General features: G+C 49.9%; 1 protein-coding gene across 2 annotated transcripts; it reads left to right on the forward strand.

Annotated features, from left to right (window-relative positions):
* Positions 1 to 1,395: 1,395 nt before the first annotated feature.
* On the forward strand, positions 1,396 to 24,469 carry IRF8 (interferon regulatory factor 8). 2 transcript variants are annotated; one of them, XM_081107823.1, is made up of 9 exons: positions 1,396 to 1,474; positions 4,816 to 4,990; positions 8,901 to 9,084; positions 11,525 to 11,613; positions 12,974 to 13,079; positions 14,196 to 14,246; positions 19,686 to 20,072; positions 21,295 to 21,410; positions 21,989 to 24,469. In XM_081107823.1, the coding sequence occupies exons 2-9, from the start codon at positions 4,817 to 4,819 to the stop codon at positions 22,163 to 22,165; spliced, it is 1,284 nt and encodes a 427-aa protein (XP_080963949.1). In that variant the 5' UTR covers positions 1,396 to 1,474; position 4,816; the 3' UTR covers positions 22,166 to 24,469. The 2 variants fall into 2 exon arrangements, with proteins under 2 accessions (XP_080963949.1, XP_080963950.1); XM_081107824.1 differs by having other exon boundaries at positions 14,199 to 14,246.
* The last annotated feature ends 1,328 nt before the right edge of the window (positions 24,470 to 25,797 follow it).

Raw genomic sequence — 25,797 nt, forward strand, 5'->3', positions numbered from 1 at the left:
AATATAATGGCCCAGGACACATAGCTGCTTGTGTATGATTGGCCAACTAGGCAATAAAAGTCAATTAAGCCTGCTGGTGTTGCTCAGTGGATAGAGCCCCAGCCCTCGCGCCAAAGGGTCCAGGGTTTGGTTCCTGGTCAAGGGCATGCACCTGGATTGCAGGTTCAATCCCCAGCCCTGGTTGGGGCTCGTGGGGGAGGCAATCAATCCATGTGTCTCTCTTACATTGACGTTTCTCTCTCTCTCTCTTTCCCTCTCTCTCCCCTTCCCTCCCTTCCACTCTCTGTAAAAATCAATGGGGAAAATATTCTTGGTGAGGATTAACAAACAAACCAACAAACCCCAAAAGTCAATTAAGACTCTCATTTTTCTCTAAGACACCCCAGAGCGGAAGAAGGGGAAACATGGCTTTCCCTTCCGTTTCCAGGACTTTCGTTCTCATTTCTTTCAGCAGTGTGTCCCCACTCCGCTTCCATGTGTATAACACATGCCAGCTCACATCCAGGAGAGCTGGAGACCGAGTCACAGACACACAGGCGCCCCCCCCCCCCCCCCCCCGCAACACAACTGATTTTCCGGGGGAAATAATTCACGATGAACATTTCCCTAAGTAGACGTTCCAGCCTGAACATGCGAAACACTCCTGTTTTAATTTCTGGTCTTCAGAGGATAGTGGTTTCTGACACTTTTTTTTTTTTTTTAAAGTTGGGCATTTTTCTGCTTTTCTTCTGCCACTCCTGGTCAAGTGCAGGCGACAGGTCTGTAAGTGGCCGGTCCTTTCCGCATCTCGGGTGGACTGTCACCGTCTGGATGTGTTATTAGGGGCTTCATCCGGTTGGGGGTGACCCCCCCCCGCCCCCGCGGCTCTGGGAACTTGGGCCACACTCCATGAGATAACGGCCTCAGGAGGTACTGAGGTCCCTATGCGGGGACGACCGAGTCCGCAGCATTGACCTGTGGACCCACACCTCCTCCTCCGACCCCCCTGGCCATCGGACGCCCACAACGGCCCCACAGCCCTGACCTTCCCCAGTGACCCCCGCCTGAGCCCTGACCGCCAGGCAGAGTCTTCATCTCCGCCACCTGACACCCCGTTTCGCCCTGACATTAAGCTGCGCCGCCGGACGCCCCCGCGGCCCCTCGGGAATTCCGGCGGCCACGCCCGCCCGCCGCGCGCCCCCCGGACCCCGGCGCCGACCCGGAAGACGCGGGGACCCGAAGGCGCAGCGTGCTTCCCGCAAAGTGGTTTCTCGGAAGAGGGCGAGCCAGGCGGGCCGCGCCCATTGGGCTCCGGAGGCCTTCGCGCGACCATTGGCTGGCGCGACCGGCGCGTGGCGTGCCGGGCCCGCCCCCGACCTTAAATACGCGCGGGCGCCGGAGCCCGCGGCCGCAGCTCCCCAGCGCGGCGGGCGAGCGTGGGAACGCGGGCGGCGGCACCGAAGGCGGGCGGCGGGCCGGGCGCGCACGGCTGCAGGTAGGTGGCCGGGGCGGGCGGGAGGGGATCAGCTGCCTCCCGGTTCCGAGCCGGCGCTGCCGCTTCCCCCAGTGCCCTCTGTCTCCCCCCCCCCCCCAATCCCCCTATTTCTCAAGGTCCAAGTCGTTGATCATTATGCGGCTGCCCCTAAATGGCTTTGATGCTTAAAAAAAAAAAAATCTCATTTTTCTTAAAATCTGGTTTGCATGGACGACTTTAGAATGGTTCATATAATGAAGGGAAATGTTTACCCTTTATTATAAAACTCCCGTTGTCCCACTCAAATCCCACTACAGGGAATGATAGTTGGAGGGTCATAGCGATGAAGCTGTCCAATAACCAGTACTGCTTGTGCGGGTTAACTTGTGAAGGGGCAGACTGGATTTTTTATCCTGATCAATGACAGGTTTTCTGAGTGAGGTTTGAGGTCCTTTGCTTCCACCATAGCCCAGTCTCCCCTGGCAAGAAGTCTGTATGGGGTCACAACTGACAAGACCATTTTTATGTAAAATGTCCCCAAGGCAAAGGGCAGACTCTGCGGTGAGAAGATGAAATGTATTGCCCAGAGCTGTGAAGGAATGGAAACTAGAGACCGCATGTTCCAGGATTTTAAATGATTCCCCTAACATATGGAGGGATATAACACACTTTTTAAAACCTGTTAGGAGCCAGTCTGAGAGTTTCCTTTTGGATTATGGCACGTTCCTCCATGTAAAGAATTAAGGGTGGTTTAGTTATTTTAGCAAGATTAGGGCCAGAGGGAGACATGGCTTTGATGCTTTTGGGTCTCGTGGTGGCCAGGGCAGATGCCCAGGGGCCCTGAGAGGTGTGGGAGCAGGCGAGTCCTGCACCACCTGGCAGGTACATCCCGGAATCGGGTTGGTTGGGCCCAGGGCAACCTCTTATCACCTGCCACCTGGGAAGCCTGACCCCCGGACTCATTTATAGGTTAGAGATTAGCTCCAGATAGGACTTGGCCCATAAAAAGAATTATTACCTAAAAATCAAGGAAGAGGAAGTTATAAACATGTGACTGGGCTTATAAAATTTTCCTGGGTCAGCATTTGGTGGAATTAATTTGTTAGTGTTTAATAGATCATTATGGATCTCCATTTATTAGAATCAGAGGCTTTTAATGCTGCTTAGAATCTTGCAGGTGATCTCATTGAAAATTCAGGCGGGGCTGTCCATGTGCTGAGGTCTTATAATCTAACCATGGTTTCCCCTGCAGAGTGAGTAAACTAAGACCCCTTTGCTGGGGTTGGGGTGCCTTTCTGGGCCTCAGTTTTTCCATTTTTGAACCAAGAGGGGCTGGATTAGATGATTTCTAAAGTTGGTCCGGCTTTCATATGACTTACTCTCCCTTTTAATGCCAGCTCTCTTACTTTCTTTTCTCTTTTCTTTTCCTCATAAATCACCAAGAGATTTGTCTTTAACAATTTTGGGGTTATAAATCCATTAAAAATCCCTCCAAGAAGGTGTTGATCACTTTCTGGAAAAATTCCCATACAAACAAAATACTGCTTTTCATTTCAGGATGCTCCTGGAACATGAACTCTAGTGTATGAACCTTGTCCTAAGCGGGTGAGCAAAATGCTAGTGAGCAGGAACGTGTCCTTCAATAGACAGATCCACAGACACTAACCTTCTCTTGTGCTCTGGCCCCGCTCCCTGTCCCCCACACAGCTCCTTCCTCAAGGAGGGGACAGTCTCCCGCCTTTCCAGCAGGAAAGACCCATAGGAATGTGCACCCTGCAAGTTACTTTCTGGGAGGAACTTGGTGGGGTCGTTTCATTTCTCTCATTAGGTGCTCTTCCCAACTTTGTCCCATGTTTATAATCACAAGGGACTGTTTTAGAATTCTGGGACACGAGCTCCATTCACTTTGTACACAAGGAGAACCTCAGAGAGAGTTTCAAACAGCTCAGCCAGGTCAAGTTAGAGAAAAGCCTTTGGCTGGAGCCTACGGTTTTCAAATTGAAGCCCAATGACCATTCCACACACTTCACCCCTTTTCCATCCACAACGGGGCAGTTGGGGCTGTTGTAACCTTTTCATTGGGTGCTCACAGGACCTCACCTCCTTCTCAGGACCTGGATGCCCTCTCTGACCCCATAGCCACCTGCAGAACTTTCATAAGTTGTTGCTTTATGGACCAGCGTGGCTCTAGATGTGACCATATTCTTGGGGACATTATGTCTTGTCACTGCTGATGGTTTCAAACTTGTTTGCCAGAAGAGGTCACATTTTAATCAGAAGAATAGAAATGCCTTTTTTTTTTTTTTTTTTGGGTGGGCGTCTGTCCAACTGCCTAGGGGATTCCCACCCTTGTTCTTGTAAACGTGGGCTGAGAGCTGATACGGCATGATTGCTTTCTCTTTTCTCTGTGCTGTGGGGACAGCTGTCTGCTCTGGCAGAATGATCTCCCAAAGGATGTCTTTGGGCACCTTGGGATGGTGAGGTCCCCTGGTTTTGGCATCTTCTGGAAGAGTCTATCTGGGCTAACTTTGTCTGTAGCCACAGCTGATTTCCTCACGCTTGTCTGCTATCTCCCAGTTGGTCCTGAGGAAGAAAGTTGGGGTAATAATAACATCTGTATTTAGAGAACTCTTCAAAGGTCCAGATGTTTTCTACACATTGTCTGAGCCCTCCTTACAATGATGCCAAGTACTGATAGTGGTCCCCGAGTTTCAGCCAGTGTGGCTGACACTTCAGTGTTAAAAGATGCTCCCAGGCCACCCCGCTGAGAGATGGCGGGATTCGAATGGAACCTGCGCTCTGCCCTTCCCAAACTCATGCTGTTACCACTAAACCAGCTGTGAAGGAACAATCTAGAGGGATAGACTGAGACTTTCCTCTTTCTTGGAGATCACAAATGTCCCATTTGCTCACAAACACTGGTCAGACTGGGCATCGAGCAATGGAATTGGCTCTTAGAGCGATGGGTGCTCATGGAAGGGGCCTGGAAATGTAAAAGTGACTTTTCCCTATCTCGTGCTAAAAATGGAATGATGCCCTTAGATGTGCCTGAAAGGAAACCTGGGGTAAAAGCTGGAAGGACACAACCAGAACAGTAGGTGGGGCCAACATCTGGGTGAAGGGCAGCTGCCGAGTTCCCAGGGAGCTTTCGGTTTTCATTCAGGGCTCTGAGTCCTGGACCAGGCATTGTCTTCTCAGGGCAGGCGGCCGCAGTCCTGGATCTGCGGGTTTCCCCCAGCTGGCACCTGCGTTGCCGCCCTCTGATTTTCCCGTTAGTACTTCTGGGCTGTTAAGTACCTGGGGTGCTGTGATGAATGAGACAGTGCTTGTAATGTCTGAGAATATGTTGTTTTCTTTCTAAGGATGTGTGACCGGAACGGAGGCCGGAGGCTTCGGCAGTGGCTGATTGAGCAAATTGACAGCAACATGTACCCAGGGCTGATTTGGGAAAACGATGAGAAGAGCATGTTCCGGATCCCTTGGAAACACGCTGGCAAACAAGATTATAATCAGGAAGTGGACGCCTCCATTTTCAAGGTAAAGGCTGGGCTTCCCTCCCCTGACCATGAGCCTAGCTTCTGTCTTCCCTCACCGGCTGGTGGAGGTGTTGAGCGACAACTTTTCTTATTTGCTTGAAAATGAAGCCAATTTTTAAAAACAAACATTGATTGTGTGCAGAATGTGTCTAAAAAATATACCATGTGATTTTGCAGCTATTATGTGATTTAATCACTTTGAGGTCAGTTGTAGAGTGGTGCTTTTTTTGATGAGATTAAGGACACTTTCTTCATTCTTGCAAAGTTGTAACTTCTGGTTGGCAGCGTAGGGTCAGCTCAGTGAGAGAGACACCATCTGTCACTGCTTCCGGGCTGGGTCAGATGGGATGTCCTGCTGCAGGTGCTAGAAATAGCCTCCTTCCCTTGAGAATAGTGAGCACCCCCAGCACTGAGGGACTTGCTCTTTGGTTCTACCAGTTGCACGGTGACTGCCAGCATTGGTTGAGGGTTTGCTCTGTGGCAGGCCTGGCCCCACAGGGTTTGAGTTTTCCTCTCACACAGTCCTCTGCAGGAGGTGCTGTTCTTGTCCTTGTTCTGTAGAGGCACTGAGAGGAGAAGTGACCTGTTTAAGATCTCACAGCTCTTGGATGATGGAGCCAGCATTGAACCCAGGCAGCACCCCTCTGAGCCCACACTCCCAAGCTCCAGCAGTACTGAGAAACAGAGGTTTCTTGCCATTACACCTATTACACCTAGATTCAGGCTGAGGAGCCAGGAGCCAGGGCAGCGCAGCTCTGCAGCCTAGTGGGTCACCAGAATCCTGTCACGTACCCCCCCCCCCCCCCCGCTCCCTGGGGTGCTTCTCTAAGGCTCCAGAAGTGCAGTCTCCATCCCCTGAAGAGATCTGTAGCCCTAGTCAAGGTGAGCCCAGGCTTCCATTTTTGCAAACAGATGCACCACAGGTGGTCTGACTCAGAGCCCGGGTTGCAAACTGCTGCTGCTGCTGCTGTGTGCTGGTTCTGTGGGCATTTGGGCCTTTCCCATCACACTGCTCCCTGCTTCAGCTTATGCCCACAGAACCGGGACAGGGAGGGGACAGGGAGTGATATGGAGGAGGAGTGCAGAGGCTGAGTTGTGAACCAGACCTGAGACCTTGGATGAATGAGGGGAATGAGGCCCTGAGGGACTCCTTGGCAACACCAGACTCAGCCAGGGATGACTGTCTTCTGACACAAAAAGCCCAAAATGACCAAAGATCATACCTTGACCTCAGAGTGGAGCATAAGTAGGTCAGAGTTGGCTTATGAGGCATTTCCGTCCTTCAGTTCTCTTTCTGACCTTTGCAGTGGGGCCACACATGTAGCAATTCTATTAAGTTTGTCACCTGGGGTTGCAGGCCTCTTTGAGAATTGGATGCCAACTACTGGCCCTCTCCAAGGAGAGTGGGCACCTGTGGATGTTTTGCACTCGCCTTCAAGGGGCCCCATGTGGCCTGCATGTCCAGCAGATGTTTTTTTCCCATCAAGGACCCCAGGTCAGGAGTCTGGGTTCTGCCAGGTTTTTGAGCTGAGCTAGTGCATCCTTTCTCATTCGTGGGGGGATGCGGATTCCTCTCTGATAGAGGTTTTTTACCTTTAGCGTTATGGTGAACTTCTCTTGAGAATGACTCTAGCTAAATTTAAACAGTGCTAGGGTCCACCTGGTCAGCTGGGAGTTCTAGATCAGCGGTCGCCAACCTTTCGGACCTCACAGACCACCAGTGGTCTGCGGGCCACTGGTTGGCGACTGCTGTTCTAGATTATCCATGGCTATCAGCCGGGGCTCCTCAGCTGGGACATCTAAGGCCAGACTGTTCCTTGTTGGGGGTCATCCTGTGCACTGTGGGATATTTGGCAGCATGCCTGACCTTACCAACTAGATGCCAGCAGCACCTGCCCCCCCACATGTGACAACCAAAAATGCCTCCAACATTGCCAGACGCTCCCTGGGGCGTGCTCTCCCCTTTCACATTGAGAGCCCCTCGAGGAGCTGACCATGGCCAGGAAGGACAGACTGAAGCAGAAGTGTGGGGTGCTGAGGGCACAGTGGCAGGTTGACCATCAGTAAAACTTCTTCAGGAGGAGAGTAGAAGGGGCTGGACCCGTAGGCTGCATAACCCCGGCTGGTGGCTTGCTGGAGGAGAAGCAAGGCCCTTCCCTTCCCACTGCTCCCTGCTTCAGCTTCTGCTCTGGGGGTAATGAAATAAAGCCCCAGATTTATGTATCTTATGCAATGTTCTGCATGGCCGTTTCAACAGCGTTGAGAAAAATGTGCAAGATTCCCAATGTTTCCGTTGATTACGCAGTCGCTCAGTGTGGCAATCTGAAATGAGTGTACAATCTCAGCAGGAATGGGGGCGGGAGGGAGACAGGGCGCCCACCCAGAGCTGGGCAGCCACTGGGAGGGCGACAGCCTGGGCTGGTGAAATACAGGTGGGAAGGAGCCATCTCTGAGTTGCGCTAGCTCACACCATCCTCTGAGGGGCGTCTCTCTGTCCACCAAATGTGCCTGCTGTTGGAAGGAGTCAGTAGGCAGGCTCTTGGTGAGATAGAGCCATTTAGGGCTTTTTGGTGAAGTGGAGAACCCTTTAGTTTCATACAAAGACCACCTTTTAAAAATGTCTGAGTTAAAACCAGTTTGTTTTTCTGCCCGTGTTAAGTGGGTCTTCAGAATCTACTTATACCAGAGACCCCTTCACTGTCCGCAGGCGTCATCCTGAGGCCAGCTTCATGGTGGGGACCAGAGATGGGAGATTGCAAAGGACATTGAGCGCAGTTTGTACTATCCCTGGTATACTGATGAGGCCCTGATAGCAGCTCATACTTATTTTAAAAAAAGTATTTTTGCTTCTTTTTCAGAATGTTCAGGGTGGAAATTGAGTTAAGGGGTTCTTGACAGATCTCCCAGTGGGGTGATATCTTAGAGCCAGCCCGAGAACCCTGGAAAGAACTCAGTGCAGGCTGGAAGCGGGTCTCTGCATTTCATGAGCTCCCAGGGGATTGCCATTAAGTCGAGAACAGCTGGCATTTAATCCCATACAGGGTCACCTCGGAAAGGTACCCCTTGGAATTGCAGTTTCCCAAGCGGGGCTGAGAATTTCCTCTAGCTCTGGTATTATTTTAGGTTGGAAGATTCTGCCTAATGCCAAAGCTTATTTTCACCTGACAGTGGTGACCTAATTGGTGTATTCTGTATTCCAATTTTGAAATTAAAACTATGTCCCTTCACACCTTTGATTTAAAAAAACAAACAAACAACAGTGCCCCATTCTACCTTTGACCTTAAGTTTCCAGTTTTGCATCTTTGTTCCTAGTTCAGAGTCTAAGGTTTGGAGAGGTCAGAAAACAGAGCTGTGAAAAGCCCAACCGAGTGAGAGACTATTTCATTGCATTTTAAACAGCGCCTGGGGGGGGGGGGGGGAAGGCTAGAATAAATGCCAAAATGCAAAACACAATTTCTATTAAAAGTAGCAGGGCAGTCCGTGGATGACCACACTCAGAATTTTTGCAAATGTTTCCTTCTCATGCTCAATTTTCATGCCAGGGGCTGATTAAAAAAACACACACACACAAATTGTTCTTTGTTTTGAACATTCTAGTGAAACCATGTGCACTTCCTCCTTGTGCTACTTGACCTCAAGCTCCTCCTGGCTCGCTGGTCCAGGGAAGGAATTGTGTTGGCCTGAGTTCCAGTTTCAGCTCAGCTGGGAGATCTTGGGGTCCCCTTCCTGGCCTCGGTCTTTTTACTTCTGTCTGAGAAAGTGGTCTGATTGAGGCCTGGAATTCCTTGAATGAGAGTTGATGGCTAAAAATGGCTCTCAGGAGGGCGAGCAAGTGCTGGTGGGGACTGTGGCCATGGATGTCTGTGGCCGAGGGGCTGACTGTTTCATGTACTGCTCTCTCTCCTTTCAGGCCTGGGCGGTTTTTAAAGGGAAATTTAAGGAAGGGGACAAAGCTGAACCAGCCACATGGAAGACAAGGCTACGCTGCGCTTTAAACAAGAGTCCAGATTTTGAGGAAGTGACAGACCGGTCCCAGCTGGACATCTCCGAGCCATACAAAGTTTACCGCATCGTCCCAGAGGAAGAGCAAAAATGTAACTATCCTGGATGGGCGCTCAGTCCAACGGAAGCTGCCAGGCCCAGGCCGGGGGTGGAAGCCGCCGCCCACAGGGTCTGGGGCAAGGGGTTTTAGCTAAACAAAATAGTTCTCTCCTTTGTATAAGGAATTCTCTTCCCACTGACCTCACCCACCATCTGCTGACCAAGTGGCAGCTTCCAGTTGAGTGAGGGGTGGCGCCGATGGAAGGAAAGGGCGGGGGATTGGGTGGCAGCCAGCTCTGCTGACCTGGAGTGCTGCAGGACATCCCTGGGGTCAGGGATGAGATTGGGCAGGAGCAGGGATCCTCTGACAGTGTGGAAGGAATTCCTTTTGTTTTCTAGCAACTCTGAGAGGAGGCTAGGGGACCATCAGGTGGACAAAGAAGGGATGGCTGACTAAGGTACAGAGTGAAGTTCTTGAATGAATTTTTGGATGATGACACTGTTAGTTTCGTTGCTATGACTCAACACTGTCAGAGCCTGATCATTGTTTAGGAATTCAGGATGTGATGATTCCTGAAGTTTCTTCCAGCTCTGTAATCCCAGGAAAGCATCTGTGAAGAATTCAAAGCAGGGATAGAAACAACGTGCTGCACATCTCCCAAGGCCCGATACCCATGCTCCGGTCAGACATCACTAATCAACCGGGATGTGTGGAGCTCAGATCTGGCCCCAGAATCCTTTTCAAAGTTGTGTGCTGTGCAGCTGCTATGCATCGGAGCTGGCCCATGAGATAAAATCTAATTGCCACCTCTGGTTTAAAACATTTGTTAACACATTGACTTTCTTAGCCATTAGATGTAGCAATTAGAATATGGGCATGGCATCCTTTTCTCCTTCAGAGAAGTCCAGTAAGGCCTGAAAGAGACAGAACTCTCTGGTAAGGGCTATGTAGAAATTCCAAGTTTGAGTTCTTCCCACTGTGGGAAGGTTAAAAATGTTGATGGGTAATTTTAAAAAAGTTAAAGTTGTGATCCTAATATATGGTGAACCTGGATCAGAGAGTTACTTTACTCATTAGTGAGGGAATCAGCTCAGTGACAAAGATTGTTTGACAGAAAATGCCACACTGGCAGACATGGTCAGTGAAGGGCGAAGGCTGAGCCTGGCACTATAACACAGTTTGGGAGTTATCTTTTCTGCTGTTTGTTTGTAGCTTAATTGCCTGTACATTAACACCTGGCTTTACTGAGTCTGAAGTCTAATCAATAGTCAGTACGAAGTCAAACAAACTGACCTGGACAATCAGATGACCCTTAGGGGAGACCTCTTGGATAATCCTCTGGAATGGTTTCAAAAGGCCGGTCATCTTTTTGCTTTATTTCCCAGTTTTACAATATATACTTTTTAATATATTTTTATTTCCAATATATAATTTTTTTTGTCACCACAAAGTAAATTGTGATTTGAAGTAATGGAGAAGTTTCTCTTACGCCTTTACCCCCAGGAGCAGCCAAGCTTGACCTGGCAGGTGACCCCAACTTGTTTATAGTATGGGGCACAGCCAGCATCACCTGCAAGGGTGGATGTTAAAGAAGCAGGTTCTCAGGGGGGCAAAGAGGCATGGCATTTGCATAAAGTCTACATGGACCCATTCGCCTCTGTACTTCAGTAGTTTGCAAGCTACATTGGGGGTGCCCCACCTGCCCCCTACTTCCCCCATCAACAGCTTCTAAGTGAATTCTTGAATCTCTCAAAGTGGAATAAAAGTTCAGCGAGCATGAAACGATAGGCCAATTTTGTAGCTCGCTGGGACTAATGTTATAATACATCTCACACTGATAAAACTTAAACTTCTGTCTGGGGAAGAGGCATAAGAGGAGGAGGAGACTAGCCTGATCCAGAGAGCTTGTTGTGGAAATGCTCACGTGCCTTTAGTGATTCCTGACGAAGGCAGGTTTGAACTGGGCCTGGGTGAGTCTTTGCCGTGCCGTGCATGTGCATGGGGGGTGTGTGTGTGGGCAGATGCACACGTGTACTGGTATATTTGGAAAGGCTAAAAGGAGATTTCCTGCCAATTAACTTAAAAAAAAAAAAGAATCTAACCTGCAAACATATTTTGCCAGAAAACCTTTGAGTGCCTACAAGTGCCCAGCTTGTAAATTTAACCTCTGCAGGGCGGTAGACACTTGGTGTCAAGGGGCTCTGATACGCATTCATTTGAGATCCCCACAAACAGAGGGAAGAGACCCAAGTGCTCTTTGGCCTCTAAGTGTTAGAAACAACAACAACCAACTTCTCTCTTTTGATTCTGCTGATCAGATGACTGAAGAAGCATGGGAAAAAAACTTCTAGGCCTTTCCCAAACCAGGGAAGATACTGACTTTTATTTCCTTCCACTCAGCATTTACAAACAAACCACTGATGGCCTCAGTGATGGTAGGGATGCCTCAGTGCTCTGGCCACATTTTGTCATGTTTGTCTGCTTTTCCACAGGCAAATTAGGCGTGTCGACTCCTGGCTGTGTGAATGAAGTCACTGAGATGGAATGTGGTCACTCTGAAATTGATGAGCTGATCAAGGAGGTAAGTGGGGCAGCTTTCCGGAGGGCTGGCCCAACAGCAGAAGGTATTGTTCTTGCTCTACCAAGACATCCAGAGCCTCGGGCTCTCCCAGCAAAACTTGTCTCTGCCCCGGCAGAGAGAGAACGTGAGGACTGGGCCACTTGTGTGAGGCCAGCCTCCGCCAACCGGTCAGCCCGTTCACCTGGTGTCCAGTCCTTAATCCCAAGGGCTGGGGAGAGTGCTTGCTCTGTGTCAGTGATGCTTCCGCAAGCTCTGGATTTTCATACTTAAACCTTCTGAATGCCAGTCTTTGGTAATGCACCCTATATTTTCATACCTTCTTAGCATGCTGCAGTGAACAATATGGGAACTTTCCTACCTGCTTAGGGTTGTCCCTATGGCATGATTATTGTACTAGCTTTTCATGGCTGGTGGGCTGCCTGTCTTCCAGTACACAGCTTTTCATCCTGGACGGGTTAGAACGCCATATAACCAAGCTTGTTAGAAATGTACGTAAAGTCTTAGTTAATAGGCTATAAGTAAAGGCTTAATGGGGTCCTAGGCAATGGGTATTTGAATACCAATTTTAGCTCTTTGGGTGCCATTTTCTTCTACCTTTAGCCTTTTAACTATGTTTTGATGACTATTACAGGGTGGACATTGCATAGCTAAAATAATCCCACACAGCCCTTGTAAAAGGTGGTGGAGGTGCTATATAAATTCTTCTTCATTCACATAGCAATGCTAGAATCCTTGGGAGTGGCTTGGTGGTCAGGAAATGCAGATAACAAAATATAATCTACTCTGAGCTGCCTGACTTCTGCACATGGCAGCTGTTACGTGTCTGGGTGGTCTTTGGCAGCAGATCAGCGGAATTCCTGGTTTCCTGTCACTCCAACAATGTCCCGTTTTCCATGAGGCTTTTCTGCTGACTCAGCGAAGAGAGTGAAATAACAGGATTGGTGCACCAGGATCACAGGAAAAGCAGATTTCAAAAACGTTTCCTCACTGGATTTACCCACCTCCTTTAGGAAAGGGGTCCGAGATGGAGAGTTGAGACATGGTGTACTGAGTGAGATTCACGAAAGCTTGGCAGAGTCCATTCAATGTCAGGGGCGCTGTGGTCCCAGAACCGGCAACAGGCAGTTTCAGGGGAAGGTCAATAAACTTATTATTAAGGGCCCTGAAGAGGCTAGTAATTCAGTGATCGCTGAGTATCCTGGTTCTTTCAAGATACAAGTAAAACTTCCCTTTTGTCTTATGAGCTAACGGTGACAATATGGTCTTAGTTAAGCATAAGCCTTTCATCTTTGCAACTCTGGGGTCCTGCTTTGGAAGCCTAGTGACCGTGCTGCTCTCTGTCTTGTTCCCGGTCGCACAGCGTCCTGTGGATGAGTACATGGGGATGGTCAAAAGGAGCCCTTCCCCGCCTGAGGCCTGCAGGAATCAGCTCCTCCCAGACTGGTGGATGCAGCAGCCCAGCACAGGTGAGGATGGGAGTCCAGACCACTCCCAGTGCTTGGGGGCTGGACGTGTTTGAATGCTTTCAGCCTTATAGCAGCCAGGGTGGTGTGGGGACGGGATGGGGGTACTGCTATGATCCCTATTTTAATGACGGTGACTGCCTCCCAGGAAGACACATGTGTCCTTCCCATAGGAGGTGTTTGCTTCCTGTGCGGCTCCTGGGGAGGCCAGAGGGGAGGGAGTGCAGTGAACGTCTCTGGACCAGAGGGTATTCACAGCTCTGGGCCATGTTAGGCCTGTTCGGCCCTCCATCCAGTTTCTTCAGACATTAGGGACCTCTCAGAGCCAAGCACGGCCCAGAGCGGCGGCTGGAGAGCAGGGGAGCCCCGGAACGGGCACTTGCTCGCTCAGAGCCCTGGATTTGAGTCCCCTGTCAGAAGTTGCATATCGTATACAAGGCTCAGTTTCCTCATGACAAATGGAGACACCAGGACTGACCCTACAGGCCCTGGAAGCTAAATGAGGCATTCACCCTCTTATTAGCTCCTGATGACCCGCGCCCTGCACCACTGCTTGCAATGACCCTCCCTCCGGGAGCATGAGTGCCTTTGCTCCCTTACTGGGCCTCTCCCCCACTGTCCCCTGTGGGAGACCAGGAGGCGGTCGCTAGCCTAATGGGCCTCAACGGTTGTGGGTGTGGGGTGGTGTCAAATCAGGGGCCCTGGAGAGCCCCCCTCCCTGTGCCAGCGGCACCTCTGAGAAAGCTAGCTCGGGCCGGGCTCCCCTTCAAGTCAAGCCCTGGCTGGTGGACACACAGTCCCCCGGTATTTTGGGAGCAGGGGGAAGGAAGCGCGGCCCCACAATGTCACACTGACACATGGTCAGAAATCCCACAGCACAGAGGAAGTCTCCCCCCTCCATGCTGGTTGGGTTGAGGTCTGGTTTTCTGCGTTTATGAAACATAGGTCGCCGCACTGAGAGGGAAAAACACCGAATTCAGCGGAAGCCTGTGGCAGGGCCTCAGGAGCACGCCATATGCGGCTTTTGAAGAAACTTTTGGAGAGGGGGAGCGTGTGGGTTGCTTCCCCTGCACACAACTGAGTGTGGCTGGATCTGAGTCTGCTTTTCTCTCCCTCCAGCAGGCTTGCCGCTGGTGCCGGGTTACGCCGCCTATGATGCACAGCATTCAGGTACGAAGTGCTCTGGGCCAGGCCGGGTGGGGGGCGCTCTGAAGACAAAACTCGAAGGACCGGTGTGGGTTCTTGAGGGCCCCTGGATGAGCATGATCTGGTGTCAGAAGTCGGGCACCTGATTCCTCCTTTTCTCTGTTTGGTTTGGGAGTGAGCAAGTGGCTGGCCTCTTTGAGAGTCTTCTTGGACTAGACCAACAAATAGATCCAAAGAGCTCTTTGCAGGTGTAACTATATGGGAGAAAGAGTGTGGGGACAGATACACTCAAGGCCCAGCTCTGCCCCTGTCATGTGACCCCAGGCAAAGTAATTGAACCACTTGGGACCTCAGGCTTCTCATCTGTAGAGTAGGGACAACAGTAGCAGCTACCTCATGGGAATGTTGTGAGGGTCAAACACAGTGTTATTAAAACTTTCTGGTAGGGACATATTGGTCAATGGATGTCACCAGTGACAGTTTGTTTTACTCTCTCCCACCTAAGTTTATAACAATAACAATGCTAATAACGATAATGGTGGTGATGATTCTGGTGATGATGGTGGTTATGATGGTGATGATGGTAATGATGGTGAGGGTGATGGTAATGATGGTGAGGGTGATGATGGTGATAAAGATGATGGTGGTGATGATGTTGGTGGTGATGGTGGTGATGATGATGGTAATGATGGTGATAAAGATGATGGTGGTGATGATGTTGGTAGTGATGGCGGTGGTGATGGTGGTGATGATGATGGTAATGATGGTGATGGTGATGGTGATGGTAATGATGGTGATAAAGATGATGATGGTGGTGATGATGTTGGTGGAGATGGTGGTGGTGATGGTGGTGGTGGCTGACATTAGTGAATGGTAACTGGGTCCAGGATCATCAGTGAGACTTTCATGGCCTGATCTCATCATCACTTTCCACCACCCCTAGGTAGGTGCTGTTATTTCCGTTTCACCAGCTCAGAAACCCCTGGTCACAACACTTGTGGGCCACAGAGCGGGGTGTGGCCCCAGGCTGTTCCATCCCCGCTCCTGCCCCAGATGACAGAGGTGGTCGCTGTGCCACATTGTTGTCTAATTACATTGGGGACTCAGACCGTGTTCCTGCCAGCGGCTCCTGGAATTTACATTCAGGCTCGTTGATGGCGTCTTCAGAGCAAAGGAAGCTGGTGTCTTCCCCCAAAGCAGCAGGTTCTGTGAGAAGGGAGCAGCCTGCCTCATCAAGATGGGCCACATAATGTTGGGGCCGGGGACCCGAGGCCTCCTGGCACAGAGGGGGAAACGGGGTGCAGAGAGAAGGGTCTTGACCACGGCCCTCATGGGATGAGTGTTTTTGGGTGGATAGAGGCAGGGTCTCACCCAGGCAAGAAAATTTTAAAGCAAACGATGCTCCCATTCATCGAGCCCTTGCCCATTGCACAGCGGCCCTGGGAGCTGGGGACTCTTATAATTCTGGCTTCACAGATGAGGAAACAGGCTTAGTGGTTAAATCTCTCATCTCAGCTCACACAGCTGGTAAATGGGGTTGCCGGCTTCAAACCCAGGCATCTGGCTTCAAGTCTGTTTTTAGATTTATGCTAGGCAGCCACCATGCTCACCAGAGGCTCAGCTCCTGGAGGCCCTGGGTCATGGGACCGGGCCTTTGACCTGGTTAGCTCTGGGCTATGGCCCCGGGAGTCTGCTGACCGGCGCTTCCCGGGGGCAGGAGAGTAGTCTGGCACATGCTGCAGTGTCTGGGCGAGCAGACATGGTCTGAGGAGGAAGCTTCCTCAGTTATTCCAGAGCTGTCTCAGCACACAGCAGGTGGAATGACTCGCAAAGAGAATCCTACACCGTTCCTCTAGAACAATGGTTCTCAACCTTCCTAACGCCGCGACCCTTTAATACAGTTCCTCATGTTGTGGTGACCCCCAACGTCATTGTTACAAATTGAACATAATTAAAGCATAGTGATTAATCACAAAAGCAATATGTAATTATATATGTGTTTTCCGATGGTCTTAGGTGACCCCTGTGAAAGGGTCGTTCGACCCCCAAAGGGGTCGCGACCCACAGGTTGAGAACCGCTGCTCTGGAAGTTGTGGACTTCGGTACCTCTGCTTGGTTCACACAACCCCTCTCCCCATGTAAATAAGTTGTCAGGGGCCCCCAGTTCTTACCCCTCTAGGGACAGGTAATATAATGGTGAAGTGTCAGGAGAAGGACAACAGGGAGTGGCAGAGACTGTGGCAAAGTGGAGGGGCCACCCTCCTCTGGGCTGCTTGTGGTTCCTGCCCAGTGGACTCACAGACCCAGCCAGGCTCAATTTTCCCATTTTCCTAGAGGAACCAGAGGTCTGAATTTTTAGGTGAAATTTTCCCATATAGAAGGCTGGCAGCAAATTTGTGTTAGCAACACCTCACTGTGCTGGTGATCCAAGCATGTCTGTGGCTGCCGTTTGTGCTCTTAACTGTATGTATTTGAAATAATCGGGGTGAAGTACAGTGTTTGAAACTGACAGCGTGGCTTGGAGCTTAAGAATACAGATGTTGAGCCGAAACTGGTTTGGCTCAGTGGATAGAGCATTGGCCTGCGGACTGAAAGGTCCGAGGTTCAATTCTGGTCAAGGGCATGTACCTGGGTTGCGGGCACATCCCCAGTAGGAGATGTGCAGGAGGCAGCTGATCGATGTTTCTCTTTCATCGATGTTTCTAACTATCTATCTCTCTCCCTTCCTCTCTGTAAAAAATCAATAAAATATATTTAAAAAAAAAAAGAATACAGATGTTGTGCCCTGGCTGGTATGGGTCAGTTGGTTGAGCGTTGTTCCATGCACCGAAAGATCACTGGTTCAATTCCCAGTCAGGACACATACCCAGGTTGCAGGTTCGATCCCCAGTCAGGGTGGATATGGGAAGCAACTGATGAGTGTTTCTCTCTCTCTCCCCCTCTCCCTATCTCTCTCTCTCTCAAATCAATTAAAAACAAAAAACAAAAAACTCAGATGTGGAGCCAGCCTGCTAGGAAGGGAGTGCATCCAGGCTCCCCAATTAGCAATCGTGCCATGGACAACAATCACCTTAACCTGTCTATGACTCAGTTTTCTCACCTGGAAAATGGGTATAATTTTAATAGTCTCTACCTCATGGGATTGTTGTGAGGATTAAATGTGCTAATAGGTCTAAAGCACTGGGAACAGCACTTGGGATGTGCTGTGTAGACCAGGGACTGTGGCTTATAACTTCAGGGGACTCATCTATATAGCTGATCTTTTGTCCTGTTACCCCGATTTATTTAATAACCACTTATACGGTGCTGACATATGCTGAGTACAAATGCAAGCTCATTTAATCCTCACAGTAACCCAGTGAAGTGGGAGTATTATTATCTCCACTTTGCTGATGGAGAAACTGTGGCACAGAGTAGGGAAGCCGCTGCCCAAGGTCACACAGCTGGGATAATGCATCAGGCAGTGGGTTCCAGAGTGTGAGCTCTGCTGCCACTACGGTCAGACTGTCCCCTGGCAGGGCCATCCTTGGTGAGCGGGTGGATGTAACGGGAGCAGGACAGGGTTGCAGCGTCCTGCAACCTTAGGATTGCGAAGGGCTGGACTGAGTAACTGGAGGCCCTTGGTGAGTGGCTTCTGCTCTGTGGGTCTCCGCTGCTCGCCTATAGGGCACGGTGAGCCATGGCTCAGGCCCTTCTGGCTTGAATTTCCTCTGAGCCTAAGCTGTCCCCTGGCGTTGGGGTCACTGGGACAGCCCTGCCTGGACATCTGGCACACCTTGTCCGTTGCTCCTGAAGTTCATATAGCAAGAGACACTAGCGTGAAATAAGGCCACAGCCACGACAGGGCAAAGGGGCAGAGTGGCGGCAGAGTCATCTGGTGTGTTTCATCCATTGGGACAAAGTTCAGAATTGTTTCAGAGTGAAGGAAGTGGAATGTGTCAAGTCATCAGGCGATACGGACATGGCAGACTTGGAGGTGGGAGGACGGTGAGTGGGGGTAATGAGGCAGGGAGTCGGATGCTAGTGCTGCTTCTTACCTGCTGGGTGACTCCACCTGGGCCTTAGTTTCCCCAAATATCAAATAAATGAGTTGGACTGCAGCCCCTGCAGCTCTGATTCCCGGCCCTGCGTGAGTCTAGACTGCCATTAACGCCAGCGTGGGAGGAAATGGAGCCTGTGAGCTACAGTGGGGAGTCTTAGTATTTGACTGAGCAAATGATTCTTGAGCAAAGCCCGTAGGAGCGTCCAGGGAATTGTAAGTGCACAGCAGCACGAACCCAGCTGAGGTAGGTGCCCCCACAAGGCTGCCCCTGACGGTTGTGCAGGTGTGCGCTGCACAAGTGTAGGGGGCACCATGGAGTTGGGCAGCTCACAGCTCATGTGGCTCAAGGGATCAGCCCCAGATCGGTCTTAAAGGGCTCTCCAAACTCACCAAGCTCATTGATAGTGCATGTAATTCTCATAATTTAAGGCTATTAAAATGCAGATTTCTCTAGGAGTATCCCTGAATTGAGCTGTTGTCTTTATTCCTACCTTAATTTAGAGGTTCCCAAACTTTAGACACTTGAGCCCCATTTTCACACTTTGGTTTTCATATCTGGGTATCCCCTGGACTATCATGAATATCCTGTTTTTCTCTAAATCTTACTTTTTAAAACTTAAATTTACTGTAAAATGGGGGCCATTTGTCATTACCTGGGAAAGGAGAGCCAGTGTCACTGCTATAAGTAGGAAGCCAAGAGGTCAAAGCACATTCATTGAAGACCAGATATTCTGTTTAGAGATTCTGGCCAAAGCCTGCCCCTTGATTAGAGGGAGGTTGTCAGCATGAGTGTTAAAGATCTGCCGGCACCAAAGCGGGGCTTTGTTTCTCGGTGATCAGAGATTGAGAGCATAGACATACATGTATTGTACATGGTTGCCTAGTTATATGGCTGTATATACTCTAGAACTATGCAGCCTGTTGTCTACCTTCATAATGGAAGGATATGCTAGGTCTGAATTCAAGGTTAGTGAAAATAAAGAGATATCTTTTTTCTTGACAAATTCACAGTCCCCTGGATTTCAAATTAAGAATCGATGTTACATCTTATAACATAGCGGTGCCTGTGAGGGGGAGCCAGTTTCCTAGGAAAGTAAGTTGTCAAAACCCCATCACTCTCGGGGTGACTGATAAATTATGGCAGCTGCCAGCCCTTCCCAGCGGTAGGGAGCGCACTATAATGGTTTTCTATATTTGGAATCGTTGGTTTCCTTAGCAATTCTGTGTACTTATTCAGGCTTATAAAATTATTATTTCTAGAAAGAGTGCATGAACTTCCCAGAATGCCAGAAAGGTCCTGGACACACAGACAGTTAGGCTCCCCCAGTTTGGGAGGAAGAAAGGCTCTGGGCATTTCCCCAGGAAGGACCAGGGAACCCCCTCCCCCTCAGCCCCTGACCTGTCCCCCCCTTTCCCCACAGTCTTCTCCCAGATGGTCATCAGCTTCTACTACGGGGGCAAGCTGGTGGGCCAGACCACCACCACCTGCCCCGAGGGCTGCTGCCTGTCCCTGAGCCAGCCGGGCCTGCCCAGCACCAAGCTGTACGGGCCGGAGGGCCTGGAGCTGGTGCGCTTCCCGCCTGCGGACACCATCCCCAGCGAGCGGCAGAGGCAGGTGACGCGGAAGCTGTTCGGGCACCTGGAGCGAGGCGTGGTGCTGCACAGTAACCGGCAGGGCGTGCTGGTCAGGCGGCTGTGCCAGGGCCGCGTGTTTTACAGTGGCAATGCCGTGCAGTGCCGGGACAGGCCCAACAAGCTGGAGCGCGACGAGGTGGTCAAGGTCTTCGACACCAGTCAGTTCTTCCGAGGTCTGTACACTGTCACCTTGCTTCCTGTGTCTCCCCCCCCCCCCCAATACATTTTTATTGATTTCAGAAAGAAAGGGAGAGGGACTGAGAGATAGAAGCATCAATGATGAGAGAGAATCATTGATCAGCCGCCTCCTGTACGCCCCACACTGGGGATCGAGCCTGCAACCCAGGCACGTGCCCTGACTGGGAATCGAACTGTGACCTCCTGGTTCACAAGTCGACGCTCAACCACTGAGCCACGCCGGCTGGGCTGCTGCCTGTATCTTAACGATCACGCCTTCTTCCCAGGGCCATTTGTCGCCCACAGCCCCCATGGGGATATGTAGGGGCTAGAGCAGGGGTGGGCAAACTTTTTGACTCGAGGGCCACAATGGGTTCTTAAACTGGACCGGAGGGCCGGAACAAAAGCATGGATGGAGTGTTTGTGTGAACTAATATAAATTCAAAGTAAACATCATTACATAAAAGGGTACGGTCTTTTTTTTTTTTAGTTTTATTCATTTCAAACGGGCCAGATCCGGCCCGCGGGCCGTAGTTTGCCCACGGCTGGGCTAGAGGCACAGCTGCATCAGGGGCGCCCCCTGTACTTGAATTCTGCTCTGCACTTCTTTTGCTGAGCGATCCTTGGGAAACCTCTCCGTGCCTGGACTTCCGGCGTGTAGAATGGGAGGAGCGTACAGCAGCTTCCTCGCACAGCTGTTGGGAGCATTAGGAACTCAGCACCTTGCAGCTCTGTATGGACCGTCCCTACACCCCGGGAGCTGGTTAGAAAGCATTTCCTTCCATGTGCCTTTGGGGCAGAATCTGCATCTTGGCCAGGCCCCAGGGGAGAGGTGTGTGTGGACCTTGTAAACACTGAGTCCTCGGGACCATGCCCCCACACAGAAGTGCTGCACATCAGCCATGGTTATTCTGGGAGGCGTATAATTAGCTTCCCACTGTGTGTGTTCCTCCTGGAGGTCAGGGTGTCTGAAACCAATCAGTCAGGCTGCCTGCAGCACTGCCTGGGAACCCTTCTCTGTGCTCCAAAGCTCTCTGCTTCTCTCCCTCTTCCAGCCAGGAGCTAGTGGCACAGCCCTCCTGCCTCCTGGCCTGAGAACTCCTGGAGGCCTCCTGGAGAAGGGGCCCTGGCCAGGTGGGCGAGGTAGCATGTGTGAGCTCAGGTGTGAAAGCACCGAGGAGTTGCAAACACCCGCCCTTCCTCCTCGTGTCTTTCCAGAGCTGCAGCACTTCTACAACAACCAGAGCCGGCTCCCCGACAGCAGGGTGGTGCTGTGCTTCGGAGAGGAGTTTCCAGACATGACCCCATTGCGCTCCAAACTCATCCTCGTGCAGGTAAGAACAGGCAGCTTCAGGGCTTGTGGCCAGATCTCCCAGACCACACATCAGGACCCAGCTTATTCTTGGGCGGAAGGGACTGGGGTGCTCCACCTGTGTGCAGGGGCAGGCCTGGCGAGGCCTTCACGTGGCAGCAATGGATTCTTGCCACTGCCGAGCCATCTCCTGCTCCAGGACTCTCACAATCTGTGTGTCTCCCCTGCCCTTTCTTTGTATGGTTTGTTTTTCAAAATCAAAACCTCCTTTCCAGAAGGATTCCACCCTGCCTTAAGGCCTAAGTGACCTTAATAAGGGTTTTACAAGCCCTTATTTAACCGTCATCAAAGGAATGCAGCTCTAATAGTGGAGTTCTGGACACTGGCTAGCCAAGTGGGGGACAATATTGAAAAAGCATACATAGGAATCTTTGTAGGGATACTGCTTTCCCTTTCTTTACATCTCCTTATTCGGGGTTCATTCATTTGGGACTCAAAGGCTAGCTTTAGACGGGAGTAATCAAAGAATCTGGCTAAGGTCAAAGGAAGTCCCACCTCACTTCCCATCTCCAACTCTGACCTTGTGCACCATCCCTCTAGATTGAGCAACTCTATGTCCGGCAGCTGGTGGAAGAAGCTATGAAGAGCTGTGGTGCTGGGTCCATGATGCAGGCTCCCGAGGAGCCCCAGCCAGACCAGGTCTTCCGGATGTTTCCAGATATTTGTGCCTCCCACCAGAGACCCTTTTTCAGAGAAAACCAACAGATCACAGTTTAAATCTCTCTCTTGGGCACCCCACCCCGCCCACATCTCATAGTTCATTGTTACAATTACTGTTGTAATTATTTAAGGATATAGATCCCTCTGACCTGGGGTGGGATGCCTCACTCTGCTCTTAATTTAGTAAGGGCATTCTCTGAGGGCTCCACGTTCAAAGCGAAGTTGTGTCCAAATTCTCTCGTTCAGATGTAAACATTGAAGCCCACACCAAGTGGTCTGCATGGTGTAACTAGAACCTCTGATTAAAACGTTTGTTTCCTGTATTGTCCCCTAATTATCATTAGTTGCTGTGATCCTTCAGCATTTTGGGATAATTGATATTTCCCAAGGCTTTCGTTCACTTTGACTAGCACGTAGTTGCTTGCAGTAAAGAAATCTGGGGATCAACTTGTGAAGACAAGTCTGCTTTTCGTCTTTATCTTTTGTTAGAGCTATAGATTTATGATTTCATGTGCTTGATTTGATGTGAGGTGCTTTTGTACTTTTAAGCATATTGATAAGATTTAAAAATACATTAACAAGTACTTTAATAAGTATTATTAAGCTTCCCTTTAATAAGTGAAAGCAAGAGCTCTTGGCGAGTTTGGAGAACGTACATTCTTCCCAGAATCCGGTGCTAGGAAAGCGTTTCCGTCACCGTGTGGCCTGGTGTGTTCTGATTTGCAGGCCGTGGAAGGTTTCCCTTCGGCGCATTGTTGCAGGAAGCTTAGAGCTAAAGGTATTTTTTCATTTCTGTAATGAAGTCATCCCAGATAACCTCTCCGGCTGCTTCTTTCTAAATGGTTTTGACCTGTTTTTAAAATATTTGTAATTTTAATTGTCCAATTATAAACTGCTTTGCAGCTTTTCGTTTCCCCCCCTTCTTTCCATAAAGTGGGCAGGATAGAAAGCACGCGTTCAAAATAAAGGGTGTCCCCCCGCCAAATGTCTGCACACTTTAACAGCTGACAGCTCAATTGCTGTTTCTTTCTTTTCATATTTAACCCATTGGAATTAATAATTATTCAAAGTGTGTCTACATTTTTGGGGGACACCCTGTATAATTGTGGATTTTATGAGCCTTTTGCTTGTACCTCGATTCAGTCACTCCACTCACCAGCCGGTGGTGTTGAGTGTGAAGCCATGGCTAGAGTGGATTGGGGATGTGGACGACACGTGTTACCTGTCACCACTACACTGGTCTTGGGGTGAGCTGTGGCTGGGGGAATGCCTTCTCCCATCGCTACCACTCCTCCACGCCCCCACTGCACACCAAATTCTTCAGAAGAGCCATCTAGTGGGATTTCCATGGAGAAGTCCCAGTTTAATGCTGATGCTAATCAAAAGCCAGGGACAGAAGACTGAAACCAATGGCCTGGCTTATCAGAGAGGGCAGTTCAGGCTACCTCAGACCCTCCAGTGAGCAGTAAACCACATCGCCACAACCTGCTAAACTGCTTTCAGAATCAAAGAGCACTTGAACATTGTTTTTTTTCTAAATAAGTGTTGTATTTTGCCAGGTTGGGGTGCCTCTTGTCTGTGTGGCCCCTGTGTGCTGTAGGGACCTGGCAGAGATTGGCACCCATGCGTGTGGGGAGCACCTGCCCCACTTCTTGGTGGTGCAATTTGCTGGTCTGGCCGAGTCAGTCCCACCGTGGATGCACCAGGCGGGTTTGGGGGTTGGGAGGGCGCGGTTGCTTTGCTTCCACTCTCTTGGGGGTGGGGAGAAGCATCTTTTCTGTATTCTTTTCCCTTTGTCACACTGCCTGGGTCATCACCACCCCTGACTCAGAATCTTACCATGAAAGGACATGTCACCCCATCGATGTGAAACACTCACATCGAATGTGAAGAAATGGGAAGAGTTGGAATTTGAGGGACAAATTGCCCCCCCCCCCCCTCAGCCAATCTGGTGGCCTTGAATAACAAAAGTCCCCGATTTAAAATCTGAAAGGCCAAAGAATGCCTGTTTATTTCCCCCCATTATTGCTGCGAGGGTGATGCAGGTGTAGCACTAGCCAGCTTAACAATTACAGGGCCTTCGGATGTGCCGGAATTCACGCGGGCACATAGGAAAACTTCAGTAAAATAGGAAAACTTCAGTAAAAGTGGCTCTTCGCCTTTGGCCAACCAAGTGAGCATTACAGTTTTAAGGATAACAGCTCTTTTCTGAAATTTTGGGAGATACCGGTGGATAGGCTTTAGTTTGTAGCTCAAATGAATGTCAAAATATACATCTTTAATATGCAGGATGAATATTTATTTTTGTATGCATTTAAAAATATGTTGATCTCCTTTATTCTTTATTAAAATAAAGTGCTCTTTTTTAAAGCTGATGTGTGCTCTTTTTTTTTTTTTTTTTTAAGTTACTGTTCAATATGTTATCATTTTCTCTAGGTTCTAGGTACTGTAAAGGGGGAATTAAAAAATAACACCACACTGTGATTTTAAGAATGTTTTGCTTGTTTGTTTTTCACTCGTCCCCAGGAAAATAGAAAAACTGTACGGAGGCTTGCAGATCATGCAGAATTTCCTGGAGAAATGCGGGGCACACCCTGTTTCTACTCAAACTGAGGGCCTATTTGGGGTTCTGTGAACTGACTGATGACTGCAGAGGGTGTGGAGGCGGTAGGAGGCTGGCATTGGTAGCAGCACTTCCTGGAAGCTGCTGGAAATGAGTTGTAGGAGGGCCTCCTGGGTTGGGTCAACGACATGTGATGGGACTGTGAATCCTTTCATTCATACACATGCTCATTGCACTATGTCCTGGGTCCAGAGTGGGGACACAAGGGACCCAGTTTGCTTCTAGTTTAATGGGACATGCCTGTTGAACAACCCAGCAAAAATTGTCAATTGCGGGGAGGCACAGGCTCCGGCCAACCCAGGTAGAGAGATGGTACCCAACACACTCATCTCTGTGGCAATGGGTATGACCTCTCCAGCCTCAGATGAGCCCAGGGCGACTGGGGCTGTTCTTATTCTCGGGTTATAGCTGAGGAAACCGAGGCACGGCCCATGTTTGACTGACTGCGGGTCAGGTCTGAGAGGCTTTCTGACAACACTTTGCTGCCGTGCTGAAGCCCCCTAGCTGATAACACCACATGCGAAAGGCAGCAGCTGGGCAAATCGCTGACTTTCCCAGAAACCTTTGCAGTGAGTCATGTTCATTCCCGAATGCTGCAAGTAGGAATTTTGTTTATAAGCAAGCCTGTGGGTCCATCTGTCCTGTGAATTCGGGACCAACGTGATGAAGTTTGCCTCTCCCCAGAGTTCAACACCCTTGTGCCGATAGTTGGCAAATTCTTCCCACTTAGCTTCTTACAGCATCCTGGGAGGGCGAGGAGGGAATGCAGGGACAAGATGCATCAGGAGTAACCAGAAGTTCTAGAAAATGCTGTTAGGACCATATATGTGAATTAGCTTCTGAGAGGTTGACTTCTCCAGGACCTGAGGGGCAGCTGGTGGGAACGGGCTGATGAGACATGCTGGGAAATAAACGGCCTCCACTCTTTGTACTTGAAAACATTCAAAGGAATGAAGGTATTTCAACAGTTACTTTCTGAGTGCCATTTAGCGCATTAACTCCGGCAAAATACATCTAAAATGGGAAATTTTTTGTTTCTTTGCAATGTCCAGATGGATTGAGATGG

This window comes from Myotis nattereri, assembly GCF_964212035.1.
Source record: "Myotis nattereri genome assembly, chromosome: 15".
Classification (NCBI taxonomy): domain Eukaryota; kingdom Metazoa; phylum Chordata; class Mammalia; order Chiroptera; family Vespertilionidae; genus Myotis; species Myotis nattereri.